The 17,277-nt window shown below is 41.6% G+C and overlaps 1 protein-coding gene across 5 annotated transcripts in view; it reads left to right on the top strand.

Moving 5' to 3' along the window:
• The first annotated feature begins 548 nt into the window (after positions 1–548).
• ANO5 (anoctamin 5) overlaps positions 549–17,277 on the top strand; it is an 88,588-nt gene continuing 71,859 nt past the window's right edge. For all 5 annotated transcript variants that reach the window (XM_063117354.1, XM_063117353.1, XM_063117352.1 and 2 more), the window contains exon 1: positions 549–701. In XM_063117354.1, the coding sequence (XP_062973424.1) occupies positions 638–701 (64 nt within the window). In that variant the 5' untranslated portion in view covers positions 549–637. The remainder of the gene's footprint in view (positions 702–17,277) is intronic.

Raw genomic sequence — 17,277 nt, 5'->3', positions numbered from 1 at the left:
GGAGAGGCAGCACAGGGCTGATTAGAAACCCGGCCTCGGCTCTACGCTTGAATTCGCCTCTCCTAATACGGAGCGTAGATGCGAGCCAGGAAGAAGGGAGACCCACCCATCAAGCAGCATCAGGACCGAAAGACGCAACAGGAAAAGGGAGGCGTACAGAGTGCGCGCCAGGAGCAGAAGCGTGGTGCCTCTTTCTCCCCGTGACGCAATCCGCACGAGTAATCCGAGACCAATCCTTGGCAGCGCGCGCAGACCCTGACTCACCCAATTCTCTCCCCCACCTCGCCTTTACTTCCCCGACTCAGCCTCCGGGGCCGACCGAGGCACCTCCCCTTTAACGACTAAGCAATTCTCCCCCACCTACCCAGGTCCTTTCAGTTGGGCCGACAGAAACCGATTAATTACGTTCCGCTCTCCGCCGGGATTCCAAGGGACAGAGATAAGCGGTTGTAGGAGGGGAAGGGATTGTGCCAAGGGAAGAGGAGGAGGAGAGAGAGAGACAGGCAGGCAGACAGAGTGGTGGGGGCGGTGCCTGCCTCGCCCGCCTCCCACTGCTCCGCTCCGCTCCAGTCTGGCGCTCTCCTGCTGCACGCCAGGCTGCTTTGGTCGCCTCCCCGGCCGCCTTTCTCAAGCAGCCATGAACCGAGTGGGGAAGAAGGAGAATGAGGAGACCCTCATCGAGATGGATCGGGCCAACGACGGTGAGTGAGGGCGGGCTGGCGGCTTGGTGGCTCCCTAATTTTGCAAGAACTTGCCCCCCGTCGCGATTGCTCTGTAAGTGCCTGGGAATCCCGGGACTTCCCTTGCCCGTCGCTGCCCGCCCGCTCTCCTTGTGCCGGTGCTGAAAACGTGGACCCGGGACGGACATAACGGTGCCGCTGGGCCAGCTGGTCAGGCCCGGGTGCGGCTGGGAGCTGGCGCAGCCCGGCCTGCTTGTCGGGCTTGATTGGCGGCTCTTGAGCCTGCCGCCCGGTGTCGCTTGAAGAGCCTCTCCTCAGGCTCACTTTTTCCAGGCGGGCACCTGCGGTGTGTGTGGAGAAAGGGTGGGCGGCAAGGCGCGCCTCGAGTTGTCGGGAACGAGCAGGACAGAGCGCGGAATTCCCAGGCGGCCATGGAAGGAGGGCGGCGCCCTCTCAAGTGGCCGGCATTTGAGGGCTTTATAATCCCGTTCAACTTCAGCCCCAGGGAACGCCTCGGACCTGTAGGAAGGCGCTATCGCGGAGGAGTTGTAGCACGAGGGACGGATCCTAATGTGACAAAACTACATGCGTGTTAATCGCTGTGTACTGCAGCAAACTGAACGTGTGTAGGGCTGTCAGGTTACAGTCCATATGTATATCACACATTCATTCTTAAACAAAAGTGCTTTCTATCAGGCAGGGGCTACTTGTTTTGGCTAACAATTCACATCATTGGCTGTGTTGGTAGGACTGATGGGAGTTGTAGGCCAGAACATCACTAGGGCCACAAGTTGTCCACCCCTGAATATATAGCAGACGGTGATATAGCAGACAGTGAAATAGCCTACTAAGGAATTCAACACACAATGCATTTGAGGGTGATCAAAGTATATATTAAGAAGCATATATTTCTCTAGGAAAGGGGAAATAGATCACACCAGGAATGTTCAACATTCTTGAAGGATCTTTGAGATAATAAGAGGAACCTTATGCTAGGATTTAATTTGCGCCAACCATAGTTCAGAAGATTTCAAATGCCAGGCCTCAACCACGCAGCATGGGGAGATGCAATGCATTCTGGGAATAGAGGGAGAAGTCGCAACAACACATCTGCCATCAACAGAATTTGGACCAATGGGTTCCTTCCTGCCAAAGCCTCTTTCCAGTTGTCATTTCATCAGTGCATGAAATGGACAGGTAACACAGCGAAGCCCCATCCATCTGGGTGGCTAGGATAAAGTGCTATTTGGGTTCTCCTTTCTCAGAAAAGTATTTGTTGGAATGTCCTATTTAGTCCAGACCAATAGCCTTCAGGGTTTTTTTTGCTTAACAACTGTTATTTTCTCAAGGGTGCTTTTTTCCCCCAGAAGCACTTCGAGCATGTCAAAAGAAATGCACCTTATGCTGTTTAATAGAAAGGATGAGCCTGAGAGTCTCTTCAAAACATCATTTGGTTCACACAGGATCACCTCTGTTACAAATGTACAGCACTTAAATCTGTGAAGAGTGGGCTTGCACAAGCGATGAAACAGATGTCTGAAAGCAAAGGCTGTTACTACACGTGACACTAAAAGCACCTTTGACAAGGCTGGTCTAGCAGGATAATGTGACCTGCTTCATGAAGGGGAAAGGGATAAATAGGCAGAAATTGGTGTCTGGATGGTGCATTTGGGCCCCATTTAAGATAGCAAAATGGTCAGAACTGGCCTTTGAGTCTCATTGCCATAAAGTTGTTCAAGTGGGGTAGAATGTGGGGGGACAGAATTGGAAGGAAGAGGGGCTCATAAGGTGCTGAGGAAAATGGATTGGAAGAATGGTAAAGAAGTTGAAAGGTGGTGAAAGGTGATAGTCTAGTTGGCACCTAAATTGATAAGAGGAGTTGAAGGATGGTTTTCAAACAAAGTGGGTGTTTTTTGTTTTGTTTTTTAGTCAGGGGAATTCTTTAATTTGCCAGAGGATGTAAGCTGCCCTGAGTGCCTTTTTTATGCAGAACATGTGGAGTAATAAATTAGTTAAATGAATAACTACATGAATGATTAGGAGAGAACCAAAGTGAGTTTTGAATTTGCATTACAGTTGCAGGAAATGTAAAAAAGCCCAAATGGTAGAAAGGCTGAATTGACAGTTCCGCTGTTAGTTCTCAGAGCAACAACAAGTCTTACAGCATCTTAAAGACTAACACATGTATCATGGCATAACCTTTCTGGACTGGAGTCTCCTTCATGAATTATAATCCTCAATTGGCAGGTGTATATGCACATGGGTGTAAAGGTAAAACAACAACAACAAAAAACACCTGTGAAGTTTGGAGTTCCTGTCTTTTCCAGACAGGAACACTGTCCTGTACTGATCAACCAGCATTCCAGTAATAGTAATAATAAAAATAACAACATGCTTCTGTGCAGTAAGATAACTCCCCTGCAGCAATGGCTACCTCTATGATATATAGGTTGAATATTTTGCTGTTGCCTTTAAATCAATACTTGAATCATCCAAAAGGTAAAATGCAGAAGGTCATTACTTGAATAGGTACTTTGGATAAGCTGGTAGTAGCATTGGGGGATTGATGCAGGCTTAGTAGGCCCACTCGGCCCCATTGAGACTGGCATCTCCACCCTCTATTCAACAATTCTAAACTGCTCCCCAAACACCTTGTGAGTGGGATCATGTTAGTATGATATAGGTCATCCCAACAATTCCTGCACTCACTGCACCTGGAAAAATACTGCAGCAGATTGTGGAAATTGATATTTGTGTGCATCCCAACTCACACTAATATTTATCCAGGCAATTATGAGCACAGGCATGGCTGAGGAGGGTTACAGTTGCTTGTGTGTAGGGTATACCCAAGAAACCTTTTGTATTATGGATGCAGTTTTTATTGTTACAACCACTGGTTACAACAGTGGTCACTGGAAGTGGAAAAATATGGCATAAAATACATAAAAACACACAAAAATTTTAAAACAACAATTCATAATCAGTAAAAGTTACTTAGTATTCCAGATAGGGTGTAGGAAATGAGTTCAAAGTTCAGAAGCCGAAGGGCAAACTTTGCCATGGCTGATTCGGTTGTCCTTTTATCGAATGTAAACACTTTAAAACACATAAAACATTAAATATAACAATTTGTACTCAATAATTGTTATTTGTCATTCCACATAGTGGGAGGGAAGCTGGACTGAGTTTAGAAGCTAAAAGGGTGAAGTTCATCACAGCTAATAGGACCATCCTTTTATGGGATATAAATGCACATAAACACATCAAACATTAAAAACCAATTAATAATAATTAAAACTTACCTTGTCATTGTACATAGGGGTAGGAGATTAGCTTGAATTCTAGAAGCTGAGAGGGCAAAGTTCGCCATGGCCAGTAGGATCACTCTTTTATGGGATATAAACAGAAAATCTATTTTCTACAATTTTGGCCAGTGAGTTTTCCCTGTGAAGCTAGGTTCTAAAAGCTGTAGAGGAAATAAGACACTGAAACAAATAATGGGGATGTCCTCCACTGTCACACAGAGCATCATCAGATGAGCATTTTATAGCCTGCTTGTTGTTACTGGCCCCTTACAGATATCTGTGGGTTCTTATTATTATTATTATTATTATTATTATTATTATTATTATTATTTATTTATTTATTTATATAGCACCATCAATGTACATGGTGCTGTACAGAGTAAAACAGTAACTAGCAAGACCCTGCCGCATAGGCTTACATTCTAATAAAATCATAATAAAACAATAAGGAGGGGAAGAGAATGCAAACAGGCACAGGGTAGGGTAAACTTAGGGTAAAATTCTTCTGATGATGCTGTCTGCCTCCCAAGCATCTCCAGCTCCATCTGGTCCTTTTTCAATGGAAAAAAAGAAAAGATAATCCTAATTCCAGCACTGTGTCCATAGGCCTACAAAAATTAAATAAATAAATAAATAAATAAAAGAAGTTTAAAGGAGGTATTGAGGAATAACAGTTTGTCACTCTGGATTTTTTTTTTTAGTTACGATGGCCTAATCTACACCAAGCAGGATAATGCACTATGAAAGCGGTATGAAAGCGATATATGGTGTGTCCATGGGCCCCAAAAGTTGTCAGTGCATTTCAATACCACTATAAAGCAGTAGTGTGGCTCCTGCCTTTTATATACTGCTTTCATAGTGCAATATCCTGATTGGTGTAGATTAGGCCCATGTTTTTTCTAAAGCTTTTAAAACTTGATTTTGATCTTACTTTTATACTGTTAGTTTTACTCTACCCTGTGCCTGTTTGGTGCATTCTCTTCCCCTTCTTATTGTTTTATTATGATTCTGTTAGAATGTAAGCCTATGTGGCAGGGTTTTGCTATTTTATTGTTTTATTCTGTACAGCACCATGTACACTGATGGTGCTATATAAATAATAATAATAATAATAATAATAATAATAATAATAATAATAATGTTTATGCAGGGGAAAAGATGTGACTTTCTGATGATGAGTAGATTGGGGAGAGCTGAGTGAGGAAAGCAGTTGTTGTTGTTGTTGTTGTTAGGAGGCTGCAATGGAAACTGACATGGTAGGAAGTCAATAGTATTTTTGTGTGTGCACTTCTGCTTTTTGGTGTTTGCCACTAGTTAACTTAAAATTGGCAGAGAAATCCAAGGCTGAAAAAAGTTCCACATCTCTTGTTACGAGTTTGATCAAATGAACCATTGTAACCTGAAAGTCAGAATGTGTAATTACAATCATGCTGGAAAACTTTGCATTCTGTACTGATCATTCAACATCCTAAGGAGCATACTACAATTTTAAATACTGCCTAAATGTGACTAAATACCTTCTTCCAAATAAGAGTATTTTTTACTTTAGGAGTATGAGATGAAATCATTCCTATGACTAAGGGAAAGGTTAATATTTACAAAGTACATAGCTGATGCCATTCCCAAAAGAGTTGCTAAGTCATTCAGGTTAAAAAACATCATTGCATTAATTCTTGATGTGGATCTACTCTCGGTTTTTCATTAATGCATGTGAGAACTGTAGCGGTATTCACTGGTCCTCCTCCCACCACCAACACAATGATCATTCTGTCTCTATGCCAATTGACCTGAGACATTACTCTTGTTTTTTCAGAATCCCATGACTTCACAGCATGTCAGCCAATGGTTGGGAGCATTATATTTGAATAAATTGAAGCCAGACTTCTGGCAGCTTTGACCTTCTGTGATTTTTCATCTAATATACTTTATGAAATACTTTAGAAACATCAGATGATTATGAGGGGCTGTAGGGCACATTTCCAGTTTTAAAATAGTCAGTGTGCTATACTTCCTTTCCCTCTTTCATGCACATGAACACAAACATATGCACAATACTTACGCATCCATAAACAGTCACATGCACTACAGGGATGGGCAATTTGTGGCCCTCCAGATGTTCTGGCCTACAATTCCCATCACTCCTGGCCAGCATAGCCAATGGTGAGGGATTGTGGGAGTTGTAGGCCAAAACTTGTAGAGTGACACAAGTTGCCCACCCCTGCACTAAGATAGGTTCTCTCAATGATGTGACTGCATAGAAGTATCAGCTCCTTTCCATTAGGTAGTGGTGGAATGAAGCAGAGAAGAAGCTCCTGCTCTTATTCAAGAAACAGAAACCATGTTAGATTTCTGGAAGTCTCTTCTAAACTAGGCCGTAGCCATATATCCCTTAAAAGTGTCCACTTCTGGTTGACTTAACCCTTTGAGATGAAATTAGAATGAAAGTGGAAGTAAATTGTGTATACAGTATGTTTTTATGGTTTTAAATTTTGTATATTGTTTTTAATTGTTTTATCTTATTCGGCTATGGAATAGTATAGAGATGTAAACAACAACAACAAGCAAACTAAAGTTTCCTGTTCTGTCTTTCCCCATCAATTCTTGCTCCACTCTCAACTTCCATTCTCCTTTTACAATTCTTGGTTCCAAACCTGCCCCCTTCCCGAGGTCATTCATGCATTCCCTCTCTCCTTGTCCCCTCCCCAAGGACCTCTGGAATGCTGTTACACCTGCTTTGCATATCTCTTTAACGCTAGGAGAGGTGGTTGTACATTTCAATTGTATCTTATGCTTTTAAGGCTGGGAAAAGAAGCTACAAAGGTTCTACAGAAGCCATATTCCAGGTCAGAGAACACTGAAGGGTCAGGATAAAGCACCACAAAATAGTTCTTGTGGGTTTTCCCAGTGTGGTGGTACCCATTCAGTGGGTACCACCACACTGCTATTAGGGCTGAGTATGTTATGTCTTCCATCCTTAAAGGCCAGTAAAAGGATTGTAGGCAGCTCTGTGATAGTTCCAGACTGTTTCTCCTCTGGGCTAGAGGTATCATAATGGCTGGAAGAAGATTCTTCCCTTTAGCTATGCATGCAGAATAATTCCTTCTTGCCTCAGGTGAACAGGCAAATGTCCAAGATAAAATTTTGCAATTAGCCAAGTTGAAAATATATAGGTGCAGGTGGATAGAAGCCCTGAAACTCTATATCCCACCTATGGTTGCTGGAATGGGACAAGAACACACAGGAGACAAAAGATAACACTGTATAGATTAAGGCCATAGCTAGTCCTAAGGTTTATCCCTGGATCATCCAGGGGTCAAACCTGTTCATCTAGGTGGCACACAGGGGATCCAGTGCTCAGGCAGGGGCGAAACCTGGATGATCCCAGGATAAACCTTAGGTCTAGCTGTGGCCTAAGTCTGCATGTACAAAAGATCAGTTGCAACTAGCTCTTAATGTTGTCTTGGTGAAGGGGAAATACAAGTAGTAGTAAGTGGATGTTGCCTACTACTCTACATTATAGGTTACCAATATCAGTTGATTTTTTTTACTTTTTCATTTCTTTCTGCAAAATTATTGATTTTTTTAAAAAAACATTGATTATTCAGAAACTTCACCTATAAAGGACAGCTAAATGTCTTCACTGAATAGCATACATATGCATTCTTTTTTACTTAGAGAAATTATTTTGCATCTAGAAAACAGACACTCCAGCTGTCCATAGTACTTTCTCCTGATACATAAAATTTCCTCTGTCTCTCTTTCCCTGCTTGTTTCTTTGTGATTTTCATTAATTTGTATGCAGCAGAACTCATCGATAAAAGCATTAGATTATGTGTTGTGTTAAAATTTAGATATGTTGGTATTAGTTGCACAATCAGGTGTATACCCATCATTGAAGAAAGGCATATTCTTTGAGTTCTGCTCCCAATTTGCAAACAAGCAGTACAGCTCTATTGGGCCAGATTGGTCGACAGCACAGGATTTAGTGTCTGGGCAATTTTCAGAACACAACGTTCAAAACACACACTTTTGTGATATCAAAAAGCAGTAAAGATTTTTATGCCTTAGTCTTTATGAACTCACCAGCCAGTGGGCATTATGAAAACAATGACATTCAAACAGAAAGTATCCACTGTATAGGATTGCTACCATGTTGTGCAAAATATTTGTATTCCACGGTAGCAAATTCTTGAATTTTAGAGCTGAATCAAAGGCAGAGGCTGAGCATGATATTCTATCAGAACATTTCAGTCTGAAGGAAACGTTTTGTTTACAGGAGTCTGCAAATTGGAACAAATTGTGGGCCTTAGCTGTTACATGTTTGAAAACCCTGTTCACATAAATGAGGTCAGAGTATGAACTCCTAACATTTAGAATTCACCAAGGCAATACTGAAGTAAAATAATTAATTCTGTATCTACTAAACACACAGGCTAGTATCAACTTCCTACAGGGAAAAGGGAGGGAAACCTTTTGTTTATAATTTTGACCAAATATAGCTTTGCTATCCTGCTGAGTCATATGAAGTTGAAATGTGATGTACTTTCCAATTCAGTATAATGAAAAATAACCTACTAACCTAGTGTATCTTAATTCTGTTCTTCTCCCCTCCCCCTTTCACAAACAAGGGGAAGAAGCCCCAGTGCAGAATCATGAAAAGCAATGTAATACTGCAGTAATTCTTTTATTCTTTTAGAGTAAAATTAGATACTGCACTTGAAAATCTTTCCTGCCTACCAATTCTCCAAGTAAATGTTCCTATGTGGTTTTTCATCCTTTCCCCTTCCCCGCCCCACCCCTGCTGAAAAAAACTGGCAAAAACTGGCTGAGAGGGTAAATGTTGGGGGGTGGGGCAGGATTTGCAGAGGAGAAACTGTGAGTATAAACAGGATTACCTCATACTGACCTTCCCCTGCAAGTTCCCTTACTCCACCACTCTTATATTCTTGTTACCTTGCCAGATGCAAGTTTGGGAACAAGCATTTGCCAAAGTTTAGTTCAGCTCTTAGTTTCTTCTTGTTTCCTTTACTTTTTCAAACCACTTCTTACTGGTTTGTTTCTTAGCAAATGAATGCTTCTGCAGATAAACCAGCAGTATGTATGTGATTAGAATTTCAGCTGAAGTTAAAAACATATATTTTGCCTGTTCGCTCTGTATAAGTGTTAAAATTATCCATGGCAACATGTGAGCAATGAGATCTTCATTTGTGAGGCAGTAAACAAATACCATTCCCTGTATTTGTGATATGCTAATGCTTATGTTGCTCAAGTGACATCATTTACATACAGCAGACTGTCTGGAGATTTGCAGGATCTCAAGATTTGCAGGAAAAAAATCTGTAGGGGAAACCGCCCCCCCCCCCCCAAAAAAAAGGAAGGGGTGAATCAAAGCAGCCTAATGTAGACCAAGTATCTTCAGCAGCCATAAAATGTTAAGTCAGTTGGAAAAGTAAACTGGAGGGAGGGGGAGGGGTAATGAAATTGGCTTGCTGGCTGGAAATGGACAGTAAGATAACCATGGCAGCCCAGGGAAGCTTCAAAATGCCTCTGATCATTTGGCAGGTAGGTAGGCAGGTAGGAGAGACTAGTTGAGAGAGAAAGCAAAGAGCGCAGAGAGTTAAGGGGGAGAATGGAAGAGGGGCTGTTACATATTTGAGAGAGAAGGTAAGGCGTGCACCTCTCTCTTCCTCTTATGTCCTTTGATGTATTTCTTCCCTTCCCTTTTCTGAGAGAAATGGATCAAAGCAGGATGGAGGAAGAGACACCTTGACCGTTTCTTCACCTGCCTTTTTTCCAGGGATCATCCCAGGATTATCCCTCTGCATGCAAATGACACACAAGTGATCCTGGGAGCAGGCAGGGTTGATCCCTCCATTTTCCTGGGATAATCCTTAGGTATAGAAAGGGCCCTTCATATTAAAAGAACAAAGCGAACCATCTCATTGTCTGGATAGTTCATTTCCTGGTTCACATTGAGAAGGCACTTTTAAATGTCCTCAGAGGTAGAAATGAGAGCTGCCCATAGAAATCAGTGGAGGAATCCAAGATTTTAATGTTGGGATTGAGAACCAGTATATCCACCCCTTCCCAAACCCCAAAAGGTAGCAGCAAAGAGAAGAGTTTTGGCTTTCAATTTACTTAGCACAAAACATTTTTTAAAATAGCCCTGCTAATGTAAATTCTAAAGAAAGGGCTGTTCATCATCTTGCTATTGTATATGGGTGGGCGAGAGTGACGTGACAACCCTGCAGTGTAGTTTACATTAAATACTGCTGGTATTGTTGCAAACTACTCTGAGTAATTTGCAACAACCCTCTAGTGGATCAAGAAGTATTAGATTCCTGTTGCATTATGGGGTTTTCACTGAAGCTGAGAGGAGTACCTTATAGTTAATTCTGCAGTGTTATTATTTATAATTAATTAATTAATTCATTAATTCATACCCTGCATTTCTGTCAAAGGATGGCACTCAAAATGGCTAACAATAAAACCTGGAGTAAAAACAAAAACTGAATTAAAATGCAACATAAAAACAAATAAATAAAAAACAGCAATAAAAAACCCAAGCTGTTCCAAGTAACTTTTAAAAAGCGCTCTTCAGCAACAGACCAGCTAAAATGCCAAAATCCTGCCTCAATAAAAACATCTTTGCCTCTGGTGGAAGGACAATAGAGAGGAGGGCAACTGTTAGAAAAATTGTGGATTACAACCCAATTAAATTAAATAAAAAGGCATCCGGATGCAGTTTCAAAAAGAAAGTTTATTTTCCACCTCAGGTACCAAAAATCTCTTTGTACAAAGGTCCCTTTCCCTTACCAATGTAAAGGAAAAGGCCTGGAACAGAAGTTTATGTTTCATTTTATACAGGGGAAACATTGTATACAAATAATTTGTTGCTAGCTCAAATTGTCACAGCTGATCCTCCTCCCTGTTTTCTTGACATGCCCAGATGGGGAGAGACCCTGTTGACTTTGCAAAACTCCATTATCACATGATTCCCTTAGTAATGAATCCTGGGACATTCTGTCACGTATTCCATTGTCTTTAACTAATCCCTGTCCACCACTCCCTCCCTGGTACCCACCTCGCAATGTCCCCTGGGACATTCGTGTCCCACCTTGCCTGTGGCAGAAACTTTCCCGCTTTACCTTCCCTTCCCAAATTCCCACCGGAGCCTGTGGAAAGGAAGGTGAAGAAGCCCCCAGCCCTCAAGATGGTGCCTGACATTCCTTTCGATGGGCGAGCTTCCCAACTCTTATTTCTCTCCTTGGTTTCCTGCTGAGCTGTGAGGAAAGAGAAATAAGAGGGGGGGTGTATGCCAGCTGCGCAAGCAAGCGCCTGGCAATTTAACCAGCGGCTAGGGCTCGTCCTTTACACCTGAGTAAACGACCTTACCCAAATAGGTAAATGGGACTTTTCTCTCCTACCTGGGAGTAGAAGGTTTATTCTACTCGTCTAAATCACTTAGAAATCACCCAAGGATGGCATTTTGGGAAAGGGAAATGAGGGATCTTGGAAGAAGGAGGGGAGAGAAGAGATGGGCGAAGGGAGTAGTGGGAAATCAGTTATTTTTCCATAATACAACCATTACTCATATTTTTTTTATTACATTTTTAAATTGTCTAATTATGAAAGTTCTCTGGATGGGATACAAATTTAACTCCATGTTGAAGATTGGGCTGAGAAAGTAGCATACAGTGACTCAGTAATGTATTTTACAATTATACTATTATAGGTTGGAGGGCTGTGCTGAGAGAGGGGCACTTATGACAGCCCTGTGATGTAGTCTGGTGTCAGAGGTGGGCCAGCGGCTGGTTTGGATTCCCAGTCAACAACCCCCTATACTAATAGCAAAGATCAGTCTCCTAAAATCTCCCCTCCCCCAAAGGCAAATTCAGCACTCAATTGGAATGGAGCCTTGGCTCCATTGACTTAAATAAATGCTAAGTACATTTGCCCCCATGTGGTTATTAAGAAAAGGCAGAAAGAGCCTCTATTGGTACTCCTGGATGATGGGGAGACCAAGCCAAAGCTTAACTGTTATTAATGTTGCATGCCATGTTGGGAGGATTTTATCCTTAAAGATGGCCTACAAATTATAAATAAATAGAGCCACCACACTTTGGTTCAGAATAAAATTTGGATGGAAAGCATTAAAATTAGAATTCCCAATGTGATTCAGAGTGGTTGCACATAGCCTGAGACCTTTAGTAGCCATTTCCTTATGCTTTGGGCTCTTTGTTTGACCATCCTTTGAACTCAGAGATAGCAACTCATTCAGAGGGATGAAGCTGCCTGCATGGCCTTGCAGGTCAAGTTGCATTCCTATAGCATATGGAACTAGGCCCTGGACTTATTGGGGCACATCACCAAGTGATAGTGCTTCTTATCAGGGTATTCAAAGCAAATGGATCTCTCTGGGCAAAAGTGGCAACAAGAGGGTTCAATAGGAAAACAGGAGAGACTGGGCATGGAAACATGGAATAGGTGCCAGAATGGAGTGGAGAGTCCTGCTAGGAAATAGTTCTGAGGAATGATATTAGAAGCCAACGACCCCCCACCCCACCCCATTTTATTTTTAGAGCAGAGACTCACAACCTATGGCCAAACAGAAGAATGAACAACTGCTCTCCAAATTTCAGGGTTGTTACAGGGTTCAAAACAACTTGTACAAAAGGCTTGTTGGCCAGAGACTGGGCCCAGGATGGGTCAGAGAACAATAGTTTGGATCTGGAGAATGCTATACCATAGCAGTGCATTAGAAGACAATTCGCAATTTGTATTCCAATCAAAAGGTATCCTTTAAGGTCACCCAGGTGTTATCTGAATCTATTAATTTGTCTAGAGTTTGGGGATTGACCAATTCAAATATACTCTTGTGGTTTTATCATCTGGGTGGTGGCATGGCAACCCAGAAGTCATTTGCATGTTTCTGAAGTTACAGGGAGCAGATCCATCTAATCCAGTCAGTGCAGGAAGTATGTACACACAGTGGGTCCTGCCCCTCTGCGTTCATCCAGAGCATTATCAACATTCATGACAGCTTTCCCATGCTGCTGCTTCCAGAATCAAAATGGATTCTTGAGCCATTTGGAATACATAGCACACAATACACGTGTCCGAGAGCCAGCACATCTGAGTTCCTCTGTAGCATGTTGCATGGACTAATGAAATCAGTATTGCAGAAACTGATTAGACATTGTGAGTTTTCAAAGATGTTAGGGTATTGTGCGTATTTAGCTCTTCAACAATCCTTCTAACAACACTAGGAGAAAGGGTAGAATGCTTATTCCCAGGCCACTACTTAGGAAAATGTATTTTCAGTTTGTTGAGCATCTCCCGTGGAATAATTAACCTTCTCTTGGGATGATGACTAAGCAAATATGACCTCGTTTTTGCATGCTTGTAATGTCTCGAGCTTACAGGAGCAATCTCCATGTGTACATGTTGAAGATGATAAGGAAGGTATTATTGCTGCTTTTTTTTTAATCAAGTGACTGACATAATAATAATAATAATAATAATAATAATAATAATAATAACAATAACAACAACAACAACAACAACAACAACAACAACAAATTTATTTGTTACCTGCCTCTCCCTCTGGATCAAATAGAAAGAGCCAGTGTGGTGTAGTGCTTAGAGCAGGGACGCACAACCTGCAGCCTGGGGGCTGCACATGGTCTCCTAAGGCCTCTGCTATTGCCGCAATTGTTTTACATACGGCAAGTGGGAAACATTAAGGAAAGGGGGGAATGAGATAGAAAAATAATAAAATAAAAATAAAAATAAAGTAATTGATGATGCTCTCTAAACCTAAGGGGGAAATAATGTGTTGATTGAGTTTTGCTCTGTGGCTAATGAGGGGTTGCTCTGTGGAGTTTCACACAAGGTAATAAAAAATGAAGAAAAAATAAGGAAGGAAATAAGTTGAATGATTTTGTTGTCTGTTTGTCACAATAAACGTGTGTGTGTGTGTGTGTGTGTGTGTGTGTGTGTGTGTGATATGTCCCCCCCCCCGATCCTTAAGACAGCATCACATTCAAGGTTGGGCAACCTTGTTTTAGAGTTTTGGACTAGGACTGGGGAGATCTGAGTTCAAATCCTTGGAGAACAGATAGTTTATAAATATATTAAAATCAAATAAAATCTGATATCCATCAGTAACCTGATTACATAGCCATTGTATCTTACTTAGCCATAGTCCTTGTGACACTATCGATTGTAAAATTAGAAAAAGAAATAGACTAATATTCCCAATTCCTCTTTTGTTGCAATTGCAGAAGGATTTTTTTGGGTAGCCTTTTCTTACAACACAGCAAAATGAAAAATATCAACTTTGAAACAAATGTATTACCTTTGATAGAAGATTAGGATGATTTGAATGGGTTATCTGCAAGATAGAACAGCTGATTAAACATCTGTGACAGACATTGCTCAAATACGTTTGGCATTTAAGCATTCTCTGTGTTCTAGGAAAATGGTCCACTGCTGACAACAGATGTCAACAGCAGATGCATTTAACACTTGCAGCTACACCCAAGAGCAAGTACTATTCAACATAATAATCCTTAGCACTTATTATATTCTCTTTTGGCATAATCAAAGCACTCACATACATTATCCAGTAGCCATTCAACAGGGGTACACAACCCCTGGCCTGCATACAACCCTACAAGACCTTAACTACAACCTCACCACTCACCAAAGGTGGTCAACTGGACTTGGCCAAGCACCTTGTCCATATCCTTGAGCCTGAACAACTAAAAGCCACCCAGTAAAAACTGAACCAGATGGTGTTCTGGGCACCTCTTCTAATGGAACTGCATTAATTGTGGTGTCAAATTAATGACATAATTATCTCCAAAATGCCATTCAAACTTGTCACAGTGTGCTCCCATTTCTCCCTGGCCCATATTATAGAAGACTATGTACTAATTAAACTAGCTGTGCTAGACAGCACTGAAAAGATGCAATGGTGGTGGAAAATAACTGTCTTTTTGCCACCATCTCTGTCACAGAGTAGGCTTGTGTTTAATCAGACTTGGGTCAAGTTTTTCTTCACCTGAATTCTGTCTTCCCTCTTGCTTCATTGCCCTCAGATCAGCTGGTATAAAGAGCTGCCTGGGCTCTGCTCAGAGGAAGAGGGAACTTGTACACGGTCATATCAACTGCCCAAGTCATTTCTGCATTACACACGGTGACGTGGGTTTCAACAGCAGCACCTGTCATACTAGTAGGAAAATCCCCAAGATCTCTCTGGAATCCATTTTAATAACTCCCTACCCTTGCAGTAGGGAGAGACCATGGCAGGATCTACACTACTGCTTTTAAATGGTTTATAACAATAGTGACAACTGTTGGGGCCCAAGACACACTCCATATACAGTTTTCAAACCATTTTCAAAGTGCCATATCCTGCTTGGTGTAGATCTGGCCCATGAGAGTCTAAACATCAATAGGCATAATAGGTTCACAAGAGGATGTGAACCACCCAGAGAGATTCCAGCTACTGGGTGGTATAGAAATGAAATAATAAATAAATAAATTGCAATTTATATGTATAAGGCTGTTATTAAACTCATTTTATATTTTGATTCTACTTAATTTCTTTCTTTCTTTATAATATTTGTGTCCTGTAATGATTAAAGTGGCCAGTGCAAAGACATAGACCTTAGTTAGACTGGGCTTTATCACAGGGCGAACCCCACATGTCGCACAGGGGATCCCGGGATCGGGGATCCTGGGATCAGGGAGAGATTTTCCCTCTAGAGCTCAAGACCACAGAATGTGTGGCCCGTTGCCGCGGTTTGACTCGGCTCTGCGTGATTTCTCGCGCGGAGCCAGGGTGGGGGGAGCGGGGAAATTAAGGTGTTGGTTTTTTTTAAACCCTACCTTTAGCACACGAGCGTTCATGTGCTCCGTCTTATTTTTTAAAAAATGGCGGGCGCAACGCCTCTCTTCCTGAGGTCGTCGCGCCTCACGTGTAAACGGAGGAGGGATCTCGCATTAATCACAATGCGAGATCTTCCCTCCTCTGTCGCAGACTATCAGGTAGGTCTAGCTAAGGCCATAGTTCAATAAGGCTAATTTATGTGAAAAATGGGAGTATCAAGCTATTTTTCAGCCTCCGATGGCAACAGTTACCATTCTAATCTGGAAGGGACAGTTTGTCTGTTCTGAAATTTATTGTTTTATTCTCTTACATGATTGTTGCAGCCCTTGAAATTTTAACTTCTTTTTCTTTTTCTTTTAGAACCTTGGTATAATGACCAAGTTTACACCATCATGGCTACCCAGAGTTTAATGAAACCCTGCATAGCCATGAATGAGGAGGTGAAAACATGCATGCTGGGTCCTACCCACCAGCTCCTACTGTGATAAATGACCCAGGGATGCTTTGTCACTTGGTGGCTTATCATGACATCCAAACCTGAAACTGTGGTTTATTGGGGGATGAACAACCCAGAGTTTGAAACCATGGTTAAAACATGAATTCAAACCTTGTATTATTCATCTCCCAACAATCCAGAATTCTGGGTTCAGATATCATGATAAACAACCCTGGGATGAATTGTTCCTGAGTTGTTTATTGCAGCACAAATGGGTAGGCAGGAACCAGTTTGCACACTTGCTACCACTCATCTTCTCAACAAGCCATGGTTTGTTAGCTGTGGGATGTTATGACATGCGAACATTGTCATTCTGAGTTTATTTATTTATTTATTTATTTATTGCATTTTTATATGGCCCAATAACCAAAGCTTTCTGGGCGGTTCACAAAAATTAAAACCATGAAAAGCATAAAAACAACCAACAATTTAAAAACATGAATACATTGTTGTTGAAAAAATAGATACAGTTGAAGAAATAGATTTGTTTCAAGCTGAATATCTGTCATTTATGTAGCTCATAGAGACAGTAACAAATTTTAAAAGAAGCACTCCAATTCCTCAAGTCCAGAGAAGCATGATATTGAAATAAATCACATAGCTTACTATCCTATCTGAAGTCCTTGAGAGGGCTGGTGTTTTATCCTAGGTATCAATTACTGATAAGAGTTCCAGAGAGTATGCCCGTCAGAAGCCACAGTATCTTTACGTGTGGTGCAATTTTATAATTGGACATTCCAAGTCATAATATAGCTTTTCTCAACAGGGTTATTTTGATAGCTGGGGTATTTCAGAATTACCAAGAATGTGGCAAGATGGCAAAAATCCCTGCAGCATGAAAACTGTAGGTGGGGCATATATGGGCAAGCAGCACTGCTAAATTTAACTTCCTTTGGC

This window comes from Elgaria multicarinata, chromosome 2 (genome assembly GCF_023053635.1).
Source record: "Elgaria multicarinata webbii isolate HBS135686 ecotype San Diego chromosome 2, rElgMul1.1.pri, whole genome shotgun sequence".
In the NCBI taxonomy this organism is placed as follows: Eukaryota; Metazoa; Chordata; class Lepidosauria; order Squamata; family Anguidae; genus Elgaria; species Elgaria multicarinata.
This window is presented reverse-complemented; position numbering and strand designations above follow the sequence as displayed.